A 24,472-nucleotide genomic window follows, 5' to 3' on the forward strand; every position below is an offset into this window, starting at 1 on the left:
GGGTGCGTCTTTGTTAGGGGGTTACTTAATGCTGCCGTTAGTCCATAATGAAAAAAACACTAATCTGACAATCTTATACAAAGGTATTTTGTTGAAAAGACACTTGTACCTCAAAAGTCTAACTGTGGAGTCAGTTGCCTTTATGCGTGCTTTGAAAATCTTACCTACTAATAATGAACGGTAATAATAATAATTTGGAAATTACTTTTTCAAAAGTAATAAAGTTTTCCCTAAGGAATAAAGCCAAAATCTACAAGACTAGTTTTGCCCCCTTGAGTCGTTCCATCATTACTGTATGATAAATGCTATTTCTTTTCGTTATCTACGTCTCTCTATATGCATATGTAATAATAAAATTGGCTTTTGATACTGTTATTATTACGGCTATAGGCCCTCATTACGTTTTCTGTTGATGATATCTTTATCTAAAGATCACACTCTCAATTGGTTTTCAACTCGAGTGGCTTCACATTTTCGATTTCAGTTCGCTGTATGATACGACGTACTTCGGGTTATGTCCACCAGAAAAAAGCAACATGAATGTATAGCTTTGTTTTAGTTTTTGTTTTTACTTCGTTTGCTTGGGTGTCTTTTTAATTATATTAAATTGCTTTTCGACGCGATTTCCTCTTTCCAGCAGCAAAGCCCAAGCGACTTGCGTCGTTTTCGGCCGTTATACAGCTCGTTGCATGTTGTTGCCTGCTGCTGCTGACTGCTGGTGTTGTTATTCTGTTCTGGCTGTGTTGTTGTGCTGCTGCTGGTTCGTCTTAATGATCATGACATGCCATTGGCACTTCCGTCTCCCGGGCAATCAGCCGTCGTCAACTGCCGCTCGATGATGCTGCTGCCATTGCCGATGTTACCGCTATTGTTGTTGTTATTGCTGTTGCCGTGGCGCGGCAATTTTCAACAACTGCCAATCGTTAGCAGAGACGGCATTTGCTGTAAATTGAGACGGACTGTCCTCTATCTGTGGAAGGTTGTGTGCCTTCCTGTGCGAAAGCGATTTGCGCCGCTGTCTGTCAACGGCCAACAGTTGATAGTATTACGCGTATCCATTCGCACACACAGTAAAATGATGGCCAAACCAGTTCATACACAAAGAGCTGCATTCGCACCAACCATCACTGTTAATCGATCCTTGGCGGCTTTAAAACCTGGAAAAGTTTTCTCTTCACGCGCAATAAAAGTTCTTTTAGGCATTTTCTTCCACTCACATGCGTACGCTCAAAGAAATATATGTTTGTGAAGAAATTTGTCCGCCCTAGTTGATACCTTGAGGGCTAATGCCTGTAATTGGCCGACAGTTGATTTTTCAAAAACACTTCGTCACATTCCGCTCTGCCACATGTCTCACTCATATAACGCACTCATTTGCCCAAACTATTTTTTACACACATATTTGCATGTACATACATACGTATGTACATGCTTATTTGTTTACTTCTGCCGTTAAACGTATTGATTTTGAGCGTTTTGTTAATTTTATTTTTCAGATTTGCAACAATTTTGGCTTTCGATGTGAAAGTGGAGCGTGAAGCGCAGGAGATGGCCGATTCGTTGGGTGTGAAAATATTCCAAGCTGACATTATTTATCATCTGTTTGACAAGTTTATGGCCTACCGTGAGGAGCTGAAGCAGAAGAAGCGCGAGGAATTCCGTTCGATTGCCGTCTTTCCATGCAAACTTAAGGTGAGTGCACTCCCATGAATAAATACTAAATTTTTCATATTTGTACACCCATACATACATACATATTCTGTGCTTACAAACATACATACGTACTTATTTATGCTTAGACATGTATATACATATGTACGTATGCAGTTTTTGAGTTTTGAGAAAAGCGATTCTGGAGCATAAATCAAAAATACAAAGTGCAAAATTGCTATTTCTTCATAATTGCCTTGGAGCACCAGACAAATATATAAAGTATGAAGTAGAATAATAAATCAATGTGTGCAGCATAAAAGGTTTACTTTTAGTGAGAAGGATTATTACGAAGGCATTTTATATTAAATATACATATGTATATGCCTGCCACACTAATAACTTCAATTAAAGTCGTTTTTAATGAAAAAAGTCAGTCACACTAAATTCTGAGTTCAAATCTGCCCAGAAATTAATTCAAACCTTTACGAACCAGTCCAGAGTTTTCCGAAAAGTCAATTAATAAATTAGAACGTATTTTACTTAAAGCCTTGAATTTCTTTTTTTACATGGCTTGTATTCTACTATTTAGCAGTTTTTTCCAACCCAGCACCTCTTGAGTTTCATATTCATATTATTTTAATTTAATCTTTGGTGTTCTTGCTTTCACAAATCGATTTCTTATAGCCTTTCTTCACTCTTCATTCACTTAAAATTGCATATTTCTCATTGCAGATCCTGCCTCAATTTATTTTCAACAGTCGCGATCCCATAGTAATGGGTGTGATGGTGGAGAACGGTATTGTCAAAGTCGGTACACCGATTTGTGTACCCAGTCAAGAGGTGAGTTAAAAAAATAAAAACGTTTTAAAAAGTTAGCTCACAGAAGTAAACCGACACGTATATAAAAACATTGTTATGTGAAAAACAAACATTTCTAAGCCAAAAAATATTCTTAAATAAATAGCAAGACGAGTCTAGTATATAATCCCAATTAAGCTGACACAAGTAATTTAGTGAAAATTGTGCGAATGTGTGAGGTGATAAACGAAACAATGAGTATCCTTGTTCTCAACATATTCACTTTCAATTAATATATTCACAAACAATCGGTTGTCATTGTCCTCATTTATTATATCTAAGTATATAGGTTATCATACATCAGTACATTTTGATGGCTTTAGGCGATCTACAAAACGTGCTCAATCTATAGATGACCGAAATTTGAATAGGAAAATATATTAATATGAAAATATTAATCGAATATATACATATTTTATTTTTATGAAAGGTGGTAAGAAGTGAAATAATTGTTAACAATACCGGGAGCAATTATACCCTATGATATCTATAATATTTAAACCTATAAGTGCTCCCAGATTAATGATCCTTAAGGTTAAATCGATAAAAAATCATTCGTCCAAATCTTTTAAGATTGCTTGAGTAGTTCTCTAGAAATCTTTCCAACCGACTTCAAAAACCAGTTTCGAGAAAAACGCGTTTAAAGATGGCGTACTAGCCTCGAGCGTACAAGTTCTCAAGGCTGTATCTCCAAAACTAATACTCGGATAAAGGCAATGTTCTAAAGGTGTTGTCGAATTTAATAAGACAATAAAAAGATTTGATTTTTTGAAAACCGTAAACCCATGTAACCCCTTAACATAACTCGAAGTTGTGAAAATGCTATGGAGATTGGAAAATTATTTTTAATATTCTCCTTAGGACCACTTGTAGTTAGTGGATGTGGGAGTTTGCGGTATCGGCCCACACCGGTGCCCATTGTATTATAGTTGAATACTAAACCTACCTAAGTTTCCACATATTCGTTCAACTCACCAATGTGTTTTGTGGTAGATAGTGTCAGACCTTTAATTTTTTTGCGTAATAGTGAGGAAAAGTGGGAAGTGAGTTCAAAACAGAAATTTGCAAATCATACTAATGCGTAGTTTCGCTCATCTACACATATACATATGCACCTTCGAATGTTGCACCATTTTTATTACACATCATACATATGCGGAAAGTTTCTATGTTTACACAGGTGCAAGCGTGAGTAGTTTTGAGAAATACGCCTGATGATATACATACATACATACATAAGGTGTGCAAATTAATATCATTAAAATACTAAGCGTTATCAATGTTTACTTGCACACCCTTCAAGACTTGTGCAAATATGATTGCAAATTAAAATAGCAAAGGGGGAAACTTCTAAGCCCATTCCGACCTAAGAATAGTGAGTATTTTTATACTCTTACAACATGTTGCTACGGGGTATAAGAGTTTTGTTCACTTAGCGGTTGTAGGTATCAACTAAAACTAATCGAGATAGATATGGAGTTCTATGCATTATATATAAACGATCACGATGACGAGACGAGTTGACGAGCTCTAATTAAGATATAAATCTTCAGTTTGGCACAGATCCTTAGTAGCAAGGGGCACGTCTGGGCAAAAAAATTTGAAAAAGTGGGCGTGGCCCCGATCAGTAATAATTTTATGGTACATATCTTTTAAACCACTAAAGTTACAACAAATAAAATTGGCCTATCGGAAATATTATAAGAACTCCTTCCAGTGTGAAAATGGATGAAGTTGGAAGATACCACCGTTCACTCCCCATATAACCGTATTGTTAAAAACTACAAAAGCGCAATAAATCAATAACTAAATACGCCAGAGACATTAAATTTTACCTCCGAACTGGGGCGTGGCATCGCCATTTTTGATGAAATCACTTATCTCGGAACCCGATCCACCGATTTCGACTAAATTTAATACGTGACATTCTTCTCAATCAGCATCATCAATCAATATCAAAAATTTGTTTAATCTGGTCAATACTTCCCGGAGCCCCCTTTAAACCTAATATAAAGATTTTCGAAATACCGGGTGACTTTACACTGCATATATTTAAGTTATCTCAGTAAAAATTACAGAGTGTGTGTTTACTCATAACAGTGCATCTTTGTGCCTAAAATGGATAAATTTGGGTGCAAACTTGACCTAGCCCCCATATAACTAATATCAGGATTTTCGAAATGCCGGTTGACTTTATTCCATATGATTGGTGATTGTATGTGAGGTACCTTAAAGAAACCCAGGGAACATGTTTTTAGTATGTGGCATGATAATAGTTAATATATTAAATCGATACTACCCCAACTCCCATATACTACATACAAGTATAATGATTTTCGTAACCTTATGCCGAATATGCCGGTCAGTGTATGGGTTATATATAGTATATATTATATATGTATATATAAAATTGCTTAGATTCCGTTCCTCTGGTTGACGTTTTACACTTTAAGGTATTTCCCTGGCTTTGATTACGGCAGGTTGCAAGAGTATAAAATGTACGATTGCATCCGAACTTAGCCCTTCCTTACTTGTTTATAATTACCATATGCCAAAAGTCCCTTTTGATAGTTGGAAATCATAGCAATTGCGACCCCAACTTTAGCAGCTCAGGGTCTACTAAATATTTGTTTAATCAAGAATTAAATTGCGTCTCAAAAATAAAAATATTCAAAATTTATAGAACTCTTTACTTTTCGTTTAAAATAGTTGAAGTCTTTATAAACTATCCCCTTGTGAAAAGCGGCAAGAGGTAATTTCTTTAATCTTCAGTTGTTCTAATTCGTTGGTAAATCCAATATTTTCCGATAAATTAGCACGAAACTTGCCTTTCTTATATACTGTACTAATGGTTTACATTTTATATATGGTAATACTTACATGATTTTTGTAGTAGACTTTTTTTTCTGATAAAGGTAACTGAGAAAGACTTGTAAATCATTCAAAAACTCTCAAAATTGGTTAATTCAAAAAGCTTTCGATTTCCTTGTGAATAGATCTCGTTTAGCTGACATTAGGAGGTCTTCATTAATTCATATAATAATAAATCGTAACCTAGTCAGTAATGTGACAATCTAGTTTGGCCTGTCCTACACATAGGGGGCGTGGTCCCGCCCTTAATAAACTTAATATACATATATCCCAAACCGTTAAAGTTAAGTCCACCTCACTAAATAAATGCGTCAGAATCATTAAATGTGACATGCAATAAGGTATGAAAGGGCTTAAGAACAGCCGGCATTAAGAATGGATGTAGCACCGCTCCCTTAGGTGAAATCCCATATCTGAAATCTGTTCGACCAACTGCAACAAAATTCTTTGCTGAATATTATCTTGACATTACTGTGTTATGGGACGGACGACAACCACGCCTACTTCTCTTATAAAACAGTCCAAATTCTGTATGATTCTTCTATTATTATTCGAATGAAGCACCAAAGAATATATTGGAAAAAAAGCTTTTCACAAATTAGATGCTCCCAAGTCCAAAATTGATCAAAATCAGATCATATATTCATGCAGTATATGTAATCAGATACTAAACATGATTGTAATCGTTCACCCTTTCATCGAAAAATGAATGATGAATTCTTTCGCAACATTCATTACAAAAAATATTTTTTCGGCTTTGTTGCTTTCAAGTTGCGAGAGTAGAAAATGTTCGGACACGCCCGAACTTGCCTCTTTCTTTCTTTTTACAAAAATTGTTTTTGTATGTTTGCTGCAGGGCGTTTCTGCAAAAATTATGTGCAACAAAGGTTGAATGATTTGCTTTATTTCACATACATACTTATATGGAGATATGTACATTATTTATTTATGCATATGTACATACATATATGCATGTAGTTCTAAATGTCAATTTCCTATCTGTCCTCGTCGCGATCGAGAGTGCGATTGCGTAAGTGTACAATTTCCTTTCCATTAGCAGCAAATCAATTGTTTCCTCTAAAGTCAAATATGAATTTAAATCAATTTGGCATATCCTCTTTAGCTCGCCTGCAAAGAAAGCAATCTACGTGCCTTGCCTTGCCATGCCATGCCATGCTATGCGTTTGCTAATTTATTTTTAGTAAAAAAGGCAATTGCTCTTCCTGCCCGCTTACCAAATCAGCTTTTAACTTGTTCCTTCATGCCACAACTGTTACGTACAAGCCGCAGACACAACCAAAGTGGTTTGTTCCTTTCGCTGCGTCGGACAGCCGTTGCCACTGCGCTGTCGCTGTCGCTGCCGGATTCACATTTAACGCAACGTAATTATAGCTTCCTCAATTATCCACACTGCGCTGCTATCCGGTCGGAGCTTCTGTGCCTTTGTCGTTGGCCAACGCTAGATGCTCACATATGTCCATGTTATGCTGTGTACCTGTGTATGTTTGTGTGTAGGAACATGCATAAGCGGGAGCACTTTGTTCCAAAGTTCTGATAACCTGTTGGCTTTCGTTGTCAATATCAGCTGAGTGCATTTTCAGGTTTTATGTGGACACATCGGTACATACGCCTGTCTCGGTGAGCACATATGTATGCGCAGATGTGCAGGCATCTCCCTTCTTCCTTTGGCGAACAGGATATTCACGTCAATTTATTGAAGACGGGCTCATTACATATGTGTATGCAATTTCCTTTCATGAAATTGTTGCAAATTGCCGACGTTGCGGCCTCAGCACTCACCTTGTAGCTTTGTTGTTGTATTTTGTATAAAACTGGTTTTCGGTCAAGTTGCGAATATTCCAGTATCAACGATAGATTTGCTTATCCAAGTGCTTCTAATAGATAGATGGTTATCTCCGGGCAGATCGTAAAAAAATGCGAGAGCGAAAGTAGCACGTCTTTGTAGGGGATTAATTCTAGAAGCGCAACTAAAGATACAGCACACTTAAATCTGTAATAATTTTGAAGGCATTTATGTATTTCTCATCACTTCTAATAAGGCAAGGCTTCGTTGATCATGCGCAGTTATTATATGGATATGGTGAGTGTTGAGCAACATAATCGCTAGTTAAGCTTAGAAAGCCGCGGATGCTATGTCTTCAACGCAACTTTTGCAATATTTCTTCGACAACTCTTTTTGTGTTGTTTAAATCTGATCGTTGGCGTGGAACTTACCCTTTCATTAAATGCCAGAAGTACATTTTAAAACCACATTGCGCTTCCTGATTAACGAGTTTATTTTCCCAAGAAAGTCAATTCGCCAACCACTTTTAATATCCGTAATTAACATTAGGACTCTTTCAAAGCGACGAGGTGGTCAAGTGAGCTAAAGGACAGTAAACCACTTCCACTTCCGAGTTCAAAAATAATACAATGCCTGAAAAAATAGCCCCACTTCATAAGTAAGTGTGCTTAGACAGTCGCGTGCGCAAAAAATGTAGAGAATCAGCTCACAACACAGCACAATATTGGTTAGCAAACAAGTTATGATTTTTTTTTAAGAACTGTAATATTGAAATTAACAACCCTAATGGTTTGCTGTAGAGAAGTCTTTGGCAGAAGGTGAGGTCCCTCACCGAAAGTGGCCATTTGGCTGTAGGACACCAGGGCTCTACAAAAGACCACACTTGCAAAGAAACTCGAGAACGTTCAACGGGCGGCTTGTCAGAATGCGTGGTGCACTAGGGACCACTTCAACCATGGCACTTAACACCATCTTGCACATAGTGCCCGTAGACATCGTCGGAAGGTGTATGGCTGCGAAAGTTGCTATCAGACTCAGAGAATCTGGGTTCTTAAAAGAAAACGTATCTGAACATTGGGATATCTTTACACACTTTGACTTCATACCGGATCATTTGGATTATGGAGTCGCCAAACCGAACTCTGGCGGCTCTTTCTCTGCCCATGTGCCGACGAGGGAGTTGTAGGTGGAAAGAAGCCGTTGGAGAAGAGGGACAGTAAGCTGTGTCAAAGCTTGAGGGAAGGTTAATGGAAGGGTTTACTGTCAGGAGCTCTCTATCAACTCCTGCTTCAGATTTTCTGTCTATTGCAGTGTCAGTGGTTGGAGCCAGTAAGGTAGCAATAGATCTGCTGCTCCGCAGTGCAGCCTCATTCAGAGAGGTCCAGAGTTGGTTGAGTAGTGCCTGAACTCGCTATCAATAGCATCTAGAGTTTTTGTGATAAGGCTGACGCCGAGCCATAACGAAATCGCAGAAAATTGCAAAGCTGATGAGCTATCAAGGAAAGGCACACTAGTATTGCTAGCGGTAAAATGGGAGCGGATCGACCACCATCGGTACATGCGCTGTCGTAAAAGCCTTTTGGCTCAAGATCGATCGAAAGAGATCTAGTGATCTGCCCTCAGTAAGGCTAGCATCTCTTTAGTTGTGGGGCTTTTAACAGGTCATTGCCCTAATGGCGTCCATGCTGTATGGTTGAGAATCTTACCAGACGCCATTTGCAGAAGCTGTGTGGAAGAAGATGAGGTGGAAACAACTTAATATTCCCTCTTGACTGTCCCGCGTTTGGGAGGCCAAGGCTTAAGCGTATTGCTAATTTATAAGTTCGAATACAGGATTTCTTCTTTTCTATGACTTCACAAAGGAAAAACCGCTTCACAAAATTAAAACAAAAAAAAATTGTATCACTTTCCAGCAGTAAAAAATGAGTAAATTTAAAAAATTAATTTAATTAATATAAATTATTTATAATTTCTAAATTTAATATATGAAAAGCCGTTTCCTCTAAATATAACAAATGTCTTTTTAACTTACCTGCATTGCATTTTTCTTATACACAACTGTATGCGGTGCAACAACAGCATAGATTCATTTCAGGGTTGTTGACACAAATTTTTCAGGTAGCATGACAGTGTCACCTTTCTCCCTTAAAACAACCAATTCAAAAACACAAAGTAAACTGACACCAAAACAGCATAAAGGTATGATTGAATAAACACCAACACGCACACGTACACACGTGCAGTATGTGACGTCGCATGCAGACACGTTATAAACATGTGTTGTGTACTGCAATATCAATTTAGTAGCCGTTGACCGTTGGCTTACAGTCCGGCCGGAACGTTTGTCATTTCTACTCAAGAGGTTAAGTTTTCATATAATCAGTGCTCTACCTCTTGGCAATTTGTCGGGACAATGGCTTTTGAACCGTAGGGTATGACACATTCGCAACAGCCATTTGACACCTGAATAAACCTTAGACACATGCAAGAGGCAGCCGTCAATGGCCGAGATTGAGCAAGAAGTAAAGGACTCTCACTTTGACTTTAAACTGAAAATGTTAAGGCTCTTCATATTTCAGTTCGGCTATTTCAACACTTTTGCATATGTTTGCTCATACTATGTAGGTACGTGGCGTTAATTATTTGTTGATTTGATGCTACATCTGGCCAGAGCCGATACGGAAACTCCTTGAAGGGATGTACGTTGTGAGCGGTACAGAAAAATTACACTTAAGCCTCATTTGCTTTCTCAAATAATGCATTTAAATGGACAATAATGGAAAAATCATTGAAAAGGCGTAGTTAATACCAGGTTAAAAAATACTGATCGAAATATTTCTTACATTTTATTTGTACATATATATAATAGCAAAATTTAGTCTGGGTTCGCGCAACTTTAGAATGGTATAGATACCTAGTATAAACTATTATAATTAGTCTCTTCAAAATTTAGTCCCAAAATCACCTTTAATATTGGTTAAAGAATAACTAATCTCTTTTTTGATAAACTCTTGATACTTATTTTTGTAAAAATTTCCTTGAGCCGGTTTAAAAAAAATATGGAGATAGGATATTAATGCTTTGAGGGGGCATATTTTAATCATTTTCTGCGATTGCTTGACCAGGCCTTTCCAATATTTTTTTTATTTTTGAAATTTGAAGTTTTATGTCTGTTTTGGAACTGCTAAGCTCACAATGCTTCGACGGTCTATGAGTTAGTAGTTTTTGGGTAACACAAGAGACAAATATCTGTCCAAATTTTTTCAATATTTCTGTATTGACCAAGCAGATCCAGGTAAAGCCTAACAATAAGTATACAAGTATTAAATCTATTTAAAACTAAAGAAGCTCAAGAATGGGGTTGAGCTTTTTTGGTAGAACGTTGCTCTCTAGTAGTAGGCTTGTAGATTACTTCTTTTTAAACTTGTTTGATTGCAGGAATTTGCCAAGGCATTAGCCAATGGGTTAGGATGTTCTCTGCTGTCCTCCATCTCCTTCTTTACCATAGGAATATCAAGATCTTTATGAATGTTTTCATTACGCATGTACCATGGAGCACCAGTGGTTGTTCCAAGCATTTTAGATTGGAATCTTTGTGTTATATCAATGTTGTGTCATCCGCAAAAGTGGATGTCAATACGTGAATAGCTGTTGGAATGTCCGTTTATACATTATGTACAGAGCCAATTTAAATTTGCTGCTCTTAACCCATGCATGTTATTTTACCACTGTTACGGCTTACTAGAGCAGCCCGCAAATTGCATGTCAATCTTTATGATAATAAGTCTGCTACTCTAACTGTAAATTTCCTGTTCCTTAAATATAACTCCAAAGTTTTATGCAATTAGTAAGGTAAAACCTTTTTGATTTTCCATAAAAGGCCTTCATGCCAGACCTTATCGAATGCCTGAGCTACATTTAGAAAAATAGCTGAACAGTACTCTCTGTGCTCGAATGCTTTCCTGATTTCGTTCGTAATTCTATTTACTTGCTCTACAGTGCCATGTTTAGCACAAAAACCGAATTGGTGCGTTGGTATTATATTATTTTCGTGGAGGAAAGGAGTCATACTTGATAGTAACACTTTTTCAAACATTTTAGAAATGCAGGGTAAAAGACTTATTGGTCTGTAGGAAGACGGCTGTGTTAGGTCTTTACCGGGTTTATCTATCATGATGATCTGCGACTTTTTTCCACGAAAATGAATAGTATCTGAAACCAAGAATTGCATGAAAGATCACTTTTATAGCAATATTTGGTAACTCACTTATCATTTTTGGAGTAATATTATCGTGTCCTGATGCCTTTTTCGGGTTTAGCTCTTCTATGATTTTAGTAACCTGTTCAAATGAGATCCATCGATTTAGGATCAACCCTGACGTGATAATTCTTATACCCTGAATTTGCCACGAAGTTAGTAACACACAGAAGGAATCGTCGGAAATCTTATAAAATGAGTAAATAAATTATTAGCGTTACGTTAAGTTGAGTTAGATATGTATATCCGTTTTTCAGTCTGTATATAAGCGAACTGGTACCTCAGATTGTAAGTTATCGAACTGAAATTTTGCACACGTCATGACGCGTCATTTTCTCCTTTTTTATTTATGAAGGGTATTATAGCGTCGGTGCAGCCGAAGTTTACGTTTATGTCTTGCTTTTATGAAGAAAGATAAAATCTTATATATAGCGAAATGCAGCACGTTCTAGAAAATATAAAACGGTAATACCTAAAATCAGCAGAAAATAACGAATTTTCAATTCCTATCTAACACTCATTCACAACTCGAAATTAAATATGCTTATCGGACACGAACGTGTTTGCGTCGATTTTTATGAGATAATCCCCTTTATGCACATGCAGCAGCCGCTCAGAGCCTGCTTATACATATTTATATAGGAGTCTTGGCAAGTTAATGCACAAATAAAATAATCGCCGATTTCGTGTCATGGCATAAACTCCTGCACAACGGCAAACCAGAACAAAGAAAGACGTCAGCGGAAACCTTCCTGTTTCTGTAAACAAAAAGACATACGACGGCTGCCAACACTTACACAAATGCGTAACTGCACATATCCCCTTGCACATTGCCATTCAAGTGGTCGGCCTTCGACTTCGAGTGAAAGCAAATGGGACGCGTTGCAGACATGCTGCTTAGTGCCGCCTCGAGTGGATATTTGCATTAGGCAAATGTAAAACGGAAGTATTTTTAACTACTTCCGACTCCAGCTGTGAAGTGGTATGTTCTACCTAAGCGCTGCTAAACAGCAAGGAGAAACATACAAAAAATAATCTTAATTTAGGTCACATGCAGCGGCGTCGCGTTGAGTGAATGAGTAATGAATGAATGATTTGAACAATGTACATACCTATGTACTATATGTATGTATGGCTGTAGTGTGCGGCGTTTCAAACGGTCGTGTGTGTATATGGCCGCATGCCCGCTTCTTTCACTGAGAATGCCTGCCTGCTGGTCGTCCGTCTGTCTTACTGCCAGCTAATGCATGTGACTGCTTTACTTCCGGAACGGTTTATTAAAATTACTTGTTCCGGTTTTCTTTTTTTTCATTACTTTACGCTCGTTCTTCATTTAGCCTTCCGCTCCTCTGTTGTCACGCCGGCTGTTGGCATTGTTGTTATTTTCGGATTTGTTCACTTTGTTTTCTCTTTATTTTTACTTTTTCTGTACATATGCCATATGTCTCTGTACGGTATGCTAATGCCCATTCATACTTTGTTATATTTACTCGTCTTTCATTCATAAATTCTGAGGATTTCGATGGCGTGGCGTGCCAGCGTCGTAATTAACAAAGGGTCTGTGCGAGCGCGTGAATGGAGTCTGTCGAATTCATTGAAATAAAGCTGCGTAGATTCATTGCGTTTAATTTATTCTTTCCGTTCGCCGTCCGCTTGGTTTCTTGCGAATAACTAATTATTAAGGAATTGTTAGTTTTGTTGTTTATTTTAATTCTACGTAATTACTAACGCATAAAATTGAGTTGAATTTGGTTGTTTGCGCATGCGCTTTGTATATTGTGTCAGTAGATATCCTTTGTCAAGTCGCATATAAATCAAAAATCCGATAATTCATTGATTGCTTCGCCAACGATTGTGCATCCATGCAGACGTGATCCATCAATGTCTGACGGAGTTAAAATAATTGGCTGATTTGGGGTTTGCCAAAGGAGACTAACTATTCCGTGCTTAATCGAGCCGTGAGTGAATTTTAAAAAAGAAGATTTCGATTTTGTTTAACTTGTTTTTTTTGTTTTTGTTTTTAAGATTATTCATATATTTTCACTTCAAAATATCAATCTGCTCATGCCATCTCACCAAACAAACTTTCAATTGAAGATTCAAATTGCTTCGCAATACATTTAGGCTTAAGCACTTTTTAATCGAAGAATGTTAGTGAAAATTTCGTTTTTGTGTGATGTGTGTTATTTAAAAAGCTGAAACTCATTGTCTCGACGTTGAATTAAACAAAATTCCAACGTTTACTTTAGATGTTGGTGGTGAAATTTTTGAAAGAAACTTTTAGTAAGTTTTTCGAATAAAAGGTCACAATAACCTACATCTATGTGTCATATTTAATATGATAATATTTTACAAGTAAGATATAAAAAAGACTGCCTACCTTCCAACACTATAATCGACCACAACACGTGCGGGATGGGATAGATACCGATAATTGAAGAGGGAAGCGGGAATAACACGAAGTTTCCAGAGAGAGGTTCCCAGAGATGATCTATTGACTGTTGCCCCAAGCATACTGAAATTATAGAGAGAACACTACTCCAGCCTGCTGAATGCAAGCTTAAGACCAGGAGATGGGGAATCCGATTCTCCAATCTATGACGAATGAGCGGACGTTCCATTGCTCGACCATGAAGAAGTTCGTACTGTGTGAAAGATTAAAACTCCTGTCAACAAACTGATTGGACCTCATCAGTGTGGCTTCAGGCCCGGAAAATCAACAACTGACCACATATTCACCATGCGCCAAATCTGGGATCCACACACCACCTCTTCGTCGATTTTAAAGTTGCTTTTGACAGCGCGAAAAGCAGCTGCCTTTATGCCGCTATGTCTGAATTTAGTATCCTCGCAAAACTAATATGGTTTTGTAAACTGACGTTGAGCATTATCAAAAGCTCCGTCAGGATCGGGAATGATCTCTCTCGAGCAGTTTGATACCAAACGAGACTTCAGTTCTCTATCGTATATATACAGACAGTTTTACTCCAAATTGAATAAAGACACAACAAATGACAGTGAACGGACATATCTCTGTCATCAAACAAACAGTCGCCGTACTCGCGCCTTGGCACCCACCTCACTTTTGACAGTTGACAGTCATAACTTTCGTCTATATTGAAACCAGTAATAACACCAACAATAACGTCAGTCTCGATGTTACTCCTTACTCAGATGTTACTCCTTACTCAGATGTTACTCCTGACTGAGCAGGCAATTAAGAAGTAAAGACATCTCTCGCCGAACAACGATCAACCTTCACTCCGTTAAAAAGACCAGACGAAAAATGACCTGGCTACACTTGGAATCTCCAAAAAGGAAGAACGACTACTACTATAAAAAAGAGGAAGATATAAAGAGAAACTCCGCCTGTTGCAAGTATTTTGCAAAAAGCTGTTTGCGGCTGATCTTCATAGTAACGAATTGTTTAGAAGTGCTTGCTGCTGTCGCATGGCCTATCGCAATATAGTTACATTACTGTTATTTTTGCACTTTTTCCACCACCATTTTTAGTGAATTCTACGTTTGTTTTTCGCCTTTTGCTAATGCAGATGTGCCAACTAGATTTGATTGCCCTTATTCTGTTACGTTTGGTTTTTCGATTGTTTTGTATCTCTTCTTGTTTATTTCGTGCATGTTTTCATTATCTCAATTATTCTTGTTTTGTACCTTTTTCTGCTCGCCGTCGGATGCAGTAAACGCACTCAATCGGACACCTTCACAAGCTGCTGGCTGATTTGTCTGCCCCTAAAAACAGCAAATGCAGTCTCTACTTCTTCTCATTGGTTTCTCGTTTTTTAACGAAATTTCTGGGAGTTAAGCCTTAATTTAGTGCTTCCTGTTGACAAAAACAACTTCATCAATGAATGTGAGCGAAAAAATGGAAACTTTACGACACTCGATGCTCGATTGCGTTTTCGGCACCCACGCTATTTATAATGATTTTTATTTTAAAAATATCCGCAGAGTTTATTTTAGCAAATAATCTGTGCGCTTAAGAATAGCACAAGAGAAAAAAGTCCACACAATTTTATGAATATTTAGCTAGACACCAACTTTAGTAATCCTCCAAGGCTCATAAATTTCATTGATGGCCAAAATGAAAAACCAGACGAGAATCTAAACTTTGTCAATGCCTTCAAGATTGCGTTGACTCATACAAAAGTTCTTTGCTGTTTATTTATTTTTTAATGAATTTTGTTGACCGTTTTTGTGGTCGTTTGATATTTTGTGTTGTAGTTGTTGAATGTGAATGGATTTCGAAAATAGACGACATCCGGTCTATGAACGCGGCCGCTTAAGAATACAAAAATATGCACAAGCAAAAGACGCTTATGAGCATACCCTGTAGGAAATGCAACAAACTAGAATCAGTTCGAAAGCGGGTCCATAGTTTCTTAAAAGTTATCGGTTTTGCCGTGTTTTAGTGTTTAATTTAACTTATTAATTGGTTTTATGACGCACATCGCACTATGTTTCACACGAGTTGAAAATTTGAACGGCATAGTACCAATGTTGGGGAACGCGCGTTCAAAATTGCTTATCATTACTTCTTGACAAATTCATTCTCCAAATTTTGAATATTTGTGAAGCGACACATTTAGTCGTAAATTTTCCCAACAAAGCTTCTACTAAGCTCATACCCGCAAGCTAATTGCTACATTTGCACACACACACACGTTCAATTCCAATCATTTTTAAGCAATACAAAAACAAAAATAAACGGGAAAAAAATGAAATTGATTCAAGATTTTCGGTCAAGAAATAAAACTATAAAACTAAAAAATGAATGAATGAAGGGAACGCGGAGCCAGCGTTTTCAGAATCCAAAACACACATTCGTGCTTGGGTGTGTGTGCGTGCGTGTGCGCGTGATATTTAAGGCATGTGTGGGCACTGAATGTGCGTCTGCTGGATATGTGGGCGCGCACGTTCATATCCCAAATACATACAAACTTGTGTGTATGTGTGTGAAATGCCCACTTCAAAAATAAATTTGTTTGCTGTCAACACAGACAGACACTGGGCAGAAATCTGCAGCTGCACTTTCAACCGCTATTTGCTGCTATTAACTCAAATGCACTCATACATACATACATGCACAAGTGTGGGTTCGGTAATTAGGCGGCATTAATTTGTGCTCACCTGCCAGCATAATGCACTTTCTAATGTTCAATTTTGTAGAAATTAATAAATGTAGCTAAGACATGCATACTAAGTATTGACTACTATTGGAAAATTTACTGCTAACTTTTGTGCGTATGAGCGCGTGTGTGACTTTTTTTAAGTTTTCACCGTTTTGACATCATCGGCAGGAAATAGGTGACTTCCTGTTTCTATATAGTGTGCTATATATAGTGCATTGTACTTGATTCGTAAACACATTTGTTGGCATCCACGAAGACGGCGGCACTTTCGCGCGTTTATAAAATCTTTTAACCTAGTCGATGGAGCCGCAAAGTTATGTGTTCTCATTCAATGCTCAAGTTTTAGGATTTTTAATCATTTCGTTATTTTTCATATGATTCGAAGATGTACATTCGTCGAAATATTTTTTTTAGGTTGGTATGACTGTCAGTCACATCTGCGCCAAATGTCACATCAAAATAATAATTAATATTTAGCAAGTGATTTTGATTGGTACAAATTATTCAAAGAGGGTCGAGAACGCGTTGACGACGAACCACGTCCAGGACGGCCATCAACACCAACTGATGACCAAACGTCAACAACAAAATAAGGGGATTGCTGCTTGAGAATCAACGATTACTGGCGTCGTTGGAATATCGATAGGATCGATGAAAACCACTTTGAAAGATCATTTGGGCCTAAGAAAAGTGAAAGCATGATTGGTGATTCGTTCCCGGTCAAAAATCAATGTTATGTTGACAGTTTTCTTCGATTATCGAGGCATGGTGCACTCCGCATTCCTTCTGACTGGTCAAACTGTCAGCAGACATTACTATTTGAGCGTAATGCGTCGTTTTCGAGAAGCTTTTCGTAAAAAGAAGTCGGAATTATAGGCTGACAAGTCCCTCACATACTCCATTGATTTTTCATGAGATTTTCGCCAAATTTTCAACCAATATCGTGCCGCAGGCACAGTTTTTGCCTGATTTGGCTTCGTGTGACTTCTGGCTATTCAGCAAACTCAAACGACGGCTCCGGGGAAACAGTTTAGAGTCAATTGAAGGCATTAACCGTGAATCGCTACGCGCTAGTTATTCCGGAAATTGACTTTAACAACTATTTTGAGGACTGGAAATAACGTTGGCACAAGTGTATTGGAGCCAAAGGGGATTACTTTGAGAAGCGCGATATAAAATAAGAATTTTAAAATTATGAACAAAGTCTTCATATTTTTTTTATTCATAGTAGGAAGCTTTGTATTGAAATAACCAAAAGAAGGAAATATTTTACAGCACATATCCTTAATCGGTTGTTTTACGTCGATATTATCGTCTTTGAAGAGACTTTTCGATGAACTCAATTCTCGAGCACTTTTTTCACTAAATCAAGTCGTATGGAGTCGCTTGAGGAGAGTCTGATTTATTGCTAAATACCAATGACTTCAAATAACCCCACATGAAGTAGTCTAATAGTGTTAAATCACAACATCTTGGAAGCCATTCAATGTCACAATTTCTTGAAATAATAGAATCTCCAAACTGTTTTTGGAATAATCCGGTTGTGGTACGCAGCCTCGTCTTGTTGGAACCAGATGTTGGCAAGATCAACTGCGGCCATACAAAGTTGGTTATCATCGATCTATACTGCTCTCCATAGACAGTAACGGTGTCACCAGCTCCATTTCGAAAAAAGTACGGATGGTGTTTCTTTACCGCATCACTCAGATGATATCAAGAAATGGCGGCGAAGGCTGTGGTCGTAACATGTGTGATACGATGTGAAGATCAGTCTTTGGATGGATCTCGAAGAAGAACATTCTTAGATTGTGAGAAAGAAGCGCACTTGGTTATATATGAGTTATGTAATCAGAATGAAGTAGATTTATAGAATCCCATGCATCCTTACCCAAAACAACAACAACAAAAGTCGATTTGGGCAAATGTGGAGTTCTCGAACTATAACAGTGCTTTACAGGACTTAAAGATGGAAACTTTTTAACCGATCTCAAACATTTACAATTACGTTATTCCAAACTATTTTCATCATTAACTTTAAGATGAAGTCTGCCAAATATTGTATTCACTAAATTTTTTGTTCTTTCTGTAATTGCAGTTTGTTGACATTGGCATTGTTACATCCATCGAATCCAATCACAAGCAAATAGAAAGTGCTCGAAAGGGACAAGAGATTTGCATAAAAATCGAGCCGATTCCCGGTGAATCGCCAAAAATGTTCGGGCGTCATTTCGACGCGGACGATATGCTTGTGAGCAAGGTAAGTACACCCTTCTATGTAAAAATGTGTGAATAATTATCGTTTTATCATCAAATTTGTAAATAATATGAAACATCTCAGGGTGTATGGAATAGGTAAAAAAACAATGGGATAAAACTTTCCATTATCTGAAATTTTTCACTCGTATTTCTCCCTAAGAAGCTGCTCACTTTTTTACGAAATTTGGTATGGATTGTTGTCTAAGGCAATGGTGCAATCTTTGAGAAAATTCAGATCGGAACACGAAAGCATATCGCTGCTATACAAACTGAACTTTCCTAATTGCGATATCACATTCTTGTAAGAAACCTTTCGTATTTGTAAAGAGTAGTTTAGTTTCGGTGCAACCGAAACTTCATCACATTTTTCTCCGACCTTCCCCATAGCTTAATAATCACGCAGTTCCACAGAAGTATTGAAGCGTGAAGAGTTCAAAGCGTCTACATAAATACCCACGTTACCGCATATGTGTACGTATGTATGTGTGTACTGCATACATACATACATTCAGCTCTAATATCAAAGCATTAAAACATGAGGTTGCTCATACGCAGTGACTCTCTATTTATAGCAGCTTGAATTAGACCACAAGTTCACACACTAATGTAAATATGTAATACACATATGTAAACATGTATGTATAGTATATGTAAATATGTTTATGTAAATGTTTATATGCCTTTGCATATCACTGTTGAGAGTGGTTTGAAGGATTTTCGAGTTATTTTTATGTAATGTAGAGATTATTTGATAGCGCTCCGGTAATGCTTCGCAATAGTTGTTGTGTTTCATGACGTCAATCCTATGTTTGCCTATCACCTGAATGGGGTTATGCTTACTGTATCCACACAAAAGGCGACGTCATAGCCAATCTGCCGCGTTATGTGCGCTTATACCGTTTTCTTTCTTGTGAAATGTCTTCTTTATTGTGAATAATATAATTTGATATTACAGCAGCAAATGTGAATAAAAAATTGCTGACACTGATTGCCGTGTGGACCACTCAACGTCTCTGTAAAATATATGTTTTATGGCTGGTTAACGGCGTTGAAGAGTTATATAAATACATGAGTAAATGCGTCAGTCAAAAATATCTGCCTCCGCGGTGTGCTATTTCTATTTACCGTTATTTCGTTATAAACCCCTATTTTATTACAGAATTTATTTTAAACGTCACAGCGGAAAGGTTGTGTTAAAAATAGTGATGAAAGGATGTCAACCTTAAACAGATTTTAACTATAAATCAAAGGCAGTTTGATTTACAGTGCAATGTGCACGTGTGCGTAGGTAATGCAGTACATATTTGAGCCCACAATTCTCAGTACTACCAAATACGTCCTTTACGATCTCACTCCTCACCCCTGCTCTACGCCTAGGCCAATCCTGCTAAGCCTTGAGTCACTTTGTGCAATTGCAGTCGTTGTCCTCGTTTCATTCATGGCACTTGGCCCACGTATGTATGTGTGTACGTTTGTATGTGTGAATGGGCCATAACTTGGCAAACAAAATGCATTCGCCGTTGCCGGTTCGTGGCCGCTTCCATTGCGCCCCTGCTGTGCGCTTGCCGCTCCACTTGCTGTTCAACGTCGCTGACGTCAGTGGTCACCTTCTGGTTTATTGCAGCCGGTCGTTGACATTCCAGCCGGCAGCTTTTCTGCAATAACCCATTTTCAGGTTATTGCATTTAGTCTTCTTTACCTAGCGCAGCGCATGCACTTGCATATTAAGCGCCCCACCCCTGCGCTTTTTGTATGCGCTGCAGTCGCTGAATTGACCTAGATTTTGGAACTCGCTGCGCTCGTTATTTATTCTGTTGAATGAAAATTTTGTTGTTGCCAACGCTGAGTTTGCCGCTTGGGGTTGAGTGGATGCTATTTTTAGTTGATTGTGACCTCAACGACACTTGCGATATGACCTCAATTGTGTTAGTATTTGTTGTTAGTTTTATCTGAAGGGTCAAAACTCATCCGAAAAAACTTTTAAGGACTTGCAAAAGTGTAGCGTCTTTACGAGCAAGCCATTTATCATATTAAAGCTTATTTGGGGAACAATTTTGTAGATAAAGAAGATACAAGCGTAGGAAAGTAAAATTATTTTTTTTTCGGTTTTCTGGAAATGTTTATAAAGCGAGTGTCTTAAATATATATTTGGACAAAAAAGCACCCGGAAATCGTAATTAAATTCCCGGGGTGTATGACATTTCAAAAAAAGTATTTTGCTAAGTTGGTAGGACTGTTCTTAATTACTATGCCAAATATGAGTGAGTTTCACAAAGCCTTCAAAGACGGTCGAGAGCTCGTTGAAGACATGCCTCGTTATGGACGACCTTCGATCTCTTCAACTGTTGAAAATGTTAAAAAAAAATGAAGGATGTGGTGCTTGAAAATCATCAGGCAAGCGTTAGAGAGATGGCAAGAGAGTCCGTTCGAATTATTTTGGTGGATATTTGCTGAGGGCAATCCAAAAAGTGATTATGAAAAGTGTTTCGAAGACTGGAAAAATCTTTGGCATTAGTGTAGCATCTGGTGGAGATTACTTTGAAGGCAACAAAACAAATATTGATGAATAATTAAATATTTTGCGTTTTATTTAGAATTTTCGGGTGCTTTTTTGTCACAATGTATTCAAGGAAAAATTTTATTCTAATTTCAGTTTAGTCAGTTTCATTTTCATTGAAATTTTTTTAGCATTTCTCGTTAAATGTGTTTCTACAAAAATCACTTCGAATATATGCTTTATACCTTTTTCGAATTTCTCTGCATTTGGCATTCTATTTTGCCTTTCCTTATTGCATTACTTATTGATAGATATCTTCGTAACCGTTATTTCGACTAATATGAATCATCTGCTCTCTCTTTCTCAACTTTCAGATATCACGTCAAAGCATCGACGCCTGCAAGGACTATTTCCGCGATGATCTAATAAAGGCTGACTGGTCACTCATGGTTGAACTGAAGAAGCTTTTCGAAATTTTATAAGCTTACAAAGCAAAGCGCATACACCATATTTAAAAGTAGTAAATTAAATCAACAAAAAATGTACTGCAAACAGAACAATTGAAAACACGCAAAAAAATGGCGAAAGAATAAAAAAAATAAGCAAATAAACATAATCAATATGCAACTACAGCGCAACACATTAAGAGACAAACAAAAACAAAAGCAAAAACAAAATACATTTTATCACTGTCAATGAAATTAAGTTTGTAGCTTTTACTTTCTCATTTCGCAAGCCTCTCCAAAAGCCTTCTGTGTAGCCGATGTCTGTATTCCCTGTGTTCTTTATGCTTTATTTTTATGATAAGTTGCTGGAAATGTGCTTTCAGTCGAATAATTGCGGTGGAAAGCCGAACAACAACAACATGCATGCAGTATTTGTTGTAATTCTTTTCACTTTGCACTCTGTTATTTTCACCTTGAAGAATTGTAATTTCTTTTTATTTAATTAGCATTGATTTAATAATTAATTTTGCGGCCGTTAGTTGTTATTTATTTGGTATATTGTGTATACATAATTAAAGAAAATCTGAAATTCAATTAAAGCACACTTTTTATGCAAAACAATTTTTTACACATTTTTTATAGTGAATGTTCATTCAATATATTTGGGTCCATATAAAATATATATCACAATAAATGAGTGAAATAAAATATTTATTAAATGCAAGACAAAAATAAAATTTGTTTCATTGATCCTTCTTTTGATGAGTTTTTGCGTTGAATGAAATTGTTGCTGAAAACAGGGTTTGGGAGCAGCTCAATTTGAAACAAATGAAGACAGGTTTTATAACAGCACATATTGAAGATTTGTGTAAAAATCTGCGAAAGTAGCCCAGACTTGGAAGCACTAAACGACTGCTGCCTTCTAAGCCGTGCTGATGGCTTTGGTAAATGATTTTTTAATTTGACAAAAGCAATGAGAGCTGTAATCATTGCGAAACCTGATATTGGAAGAAATTTGCTTAAGATTTTCCGATTTTTAAACACAGGCCACCACTGATTAGGCAATATGACAACGATTTTTAGGAATCACACAACAGCATATTGAAGTGCTGCTCTATCAGCGAATTCAAGAGTGCGAAGCGGTCATGTCAATTTATTAATAGCCAAAGGCTGAAGCACAAACATTGACTTCAATTACTGTGTATGAAAATAGCTGTTGCTGCTGCGCCTGCAGTTGACCCTCGCCATTTTTCATATCCTGCGAGTTTACCGTGAAGCAAAATCAAAGAGCGGCAGGCAGTTCCGTTTCAGCTGGCGTTTTCATTCAAGGCAACTGATTACGCATGTAAAAGTGCAGCTGCTGGGAGCTGGGAAGGTAACTAACGAATACCGTTATTCATGCAGCACTGAAGCAGTGTTGAACGCGTAAAACTGGAGCAAAAGTTCAAGAGTGTGTGAACGGTTCATGCACCTCCAACTCAATGGTTATGTACACTCTTTGTCGGAAATATGTTTTCAGTCTATTTATAGCTGCATATACTCATACGTTCATTAAGGACTTTGGTCAGCGCTTTCATTGCAGTTTATAAAAACGCTTTTCGTTGCAGTCAATTTACCCTAAGAATCTGTTGCTTTTTGTGTATTTTCAGAAGCGCAGCTAAGTCCTTGATCTACTTTCGCTGGCGCTTCGTACGAGTGATGACGCTTGCTCAAAAAGCAATTTTTGACTCATGGCGACTACCTGGCCACCCATAAACGCCGGTTCGCTTGCTCGCCACTTCTCAATGAAAATAACATAGATTGCATCTAGTACATAAATACACACACACATACACCCATACACCCATACACTCGGCATTCAAGCGATTTTGTTGCAAAGCGGTAAGCGTCATAGCAACATATATGTATGTATGTACATATGCAAGTGCTGCCTGTATATCAAGCTGACACAGTTTCTAAAAGCATGTATACTGATGCCACTTTTCGATTTACATACATATATACCCACCTCTGACGTCATTATAATTCAAAAAATCCGGATTGTACCTCTGTCCGGATGGTAGAGCAAAGCCTGTTGCCTTGTTGTATCAAAATTATCTCTTTTTATTGAAAAGATAACGTTGACCTACTTCGCTCTTTAATTATCAAACAAGAGGATGAAGCGATTTTCATTTTAGTAATCTCCAAGTTAACCAGGAGTTTCTCAACACATTCTGAGAAACTTCAGAAAAATCGAATCGCCCGATATTGGTTGAAAATTTGGCGAAAAACTCACAAAAAATCAATGCAGTAAGCGACGGTGCATTATAGTGTTATAAAACCCAAGGGTGGCCGGTCTATAATTCCGGCCTTGTTTCACGAATAGCTTCGCGTAAACGACGCATGTCACTCAAAGAGTAATATTTGTTAACAGTTTGGCCGGTCGTAAGGAATTCGGAGAGCACCACATCTCTATAATCGAAGAAAACTCTCGACATAACCTTGATTTTTGACCTTCTTAGACTTTTTTCGGCTTCGGCTCCCCTTTGCCACGATATTCGTCCATTGATCGTCTGCTTCCGGGTGATGAGTATAGATCCAATACTCATCGCCTGTAGTAATACGTTTCATGACATCTTGGTAGTCGGAAATCATTGTTTTACAGACATTTACGCGTAGCGGTTTTTCGAAAAAATTTAGTGA

At 37.6% G+C, this 24,472-nt stretch overlaps 1 protein-coding gene across 1 annotated transcript in view; it reads left to right on the plus strand.

Moving 5' to 3' along the window:
- LOC126761968 (eukaryotic translation initiation factor 5B) overlaps positions 1 to 22,045 on the plus strand; it is a 56,993-nt gene extending 34,948 nt beyond the window's left edge. The window contains exons 6-9 of the mRNA XM_050478408.1: positions 1,497 to 1,692; positions 2,386 to 2,493; positions 18,687 to 18,848; positions 21,719 to 22,045. Coding sequence (XP_050334365.1) covers positions 1,497 to 1,692; positions 2,386 to 2,493; positions 18,687 to 18,848; positions 21,719 to 21,826 — 574 coding nt within the window. The 3' untranslated portion in view covers positions 21,827 to 22,045. The remainder of the gene's footprint in view (positions 1 to 1,496; positions 1,693 to 2,385; positions 2,494 to 18,686; positions 18,849 to 21,718) is intronic.
- The last annotated feature ends 2,427 nt before the right edge of the window (positions 22,046 to 24,472 follow it).

Source organism: Bactrocera neohumeralis, chromosome 6, assembly GCF_024586455.1.
Source record: "Bactrocera neohumeralis isolate Rockhampton chromosome 6, APGP_CSIRO_Bneo_wtdbg2-racon-allhic-juicebox.fasta_v2, whole genome shotgun sequence".
Classification (NCBI taxonomy): Eukaryota; Metazoa; Arthropoda; class Insecta; order Diptera; family Tephritidae; genus Bactrocera; species Bactrocera neohumeralis.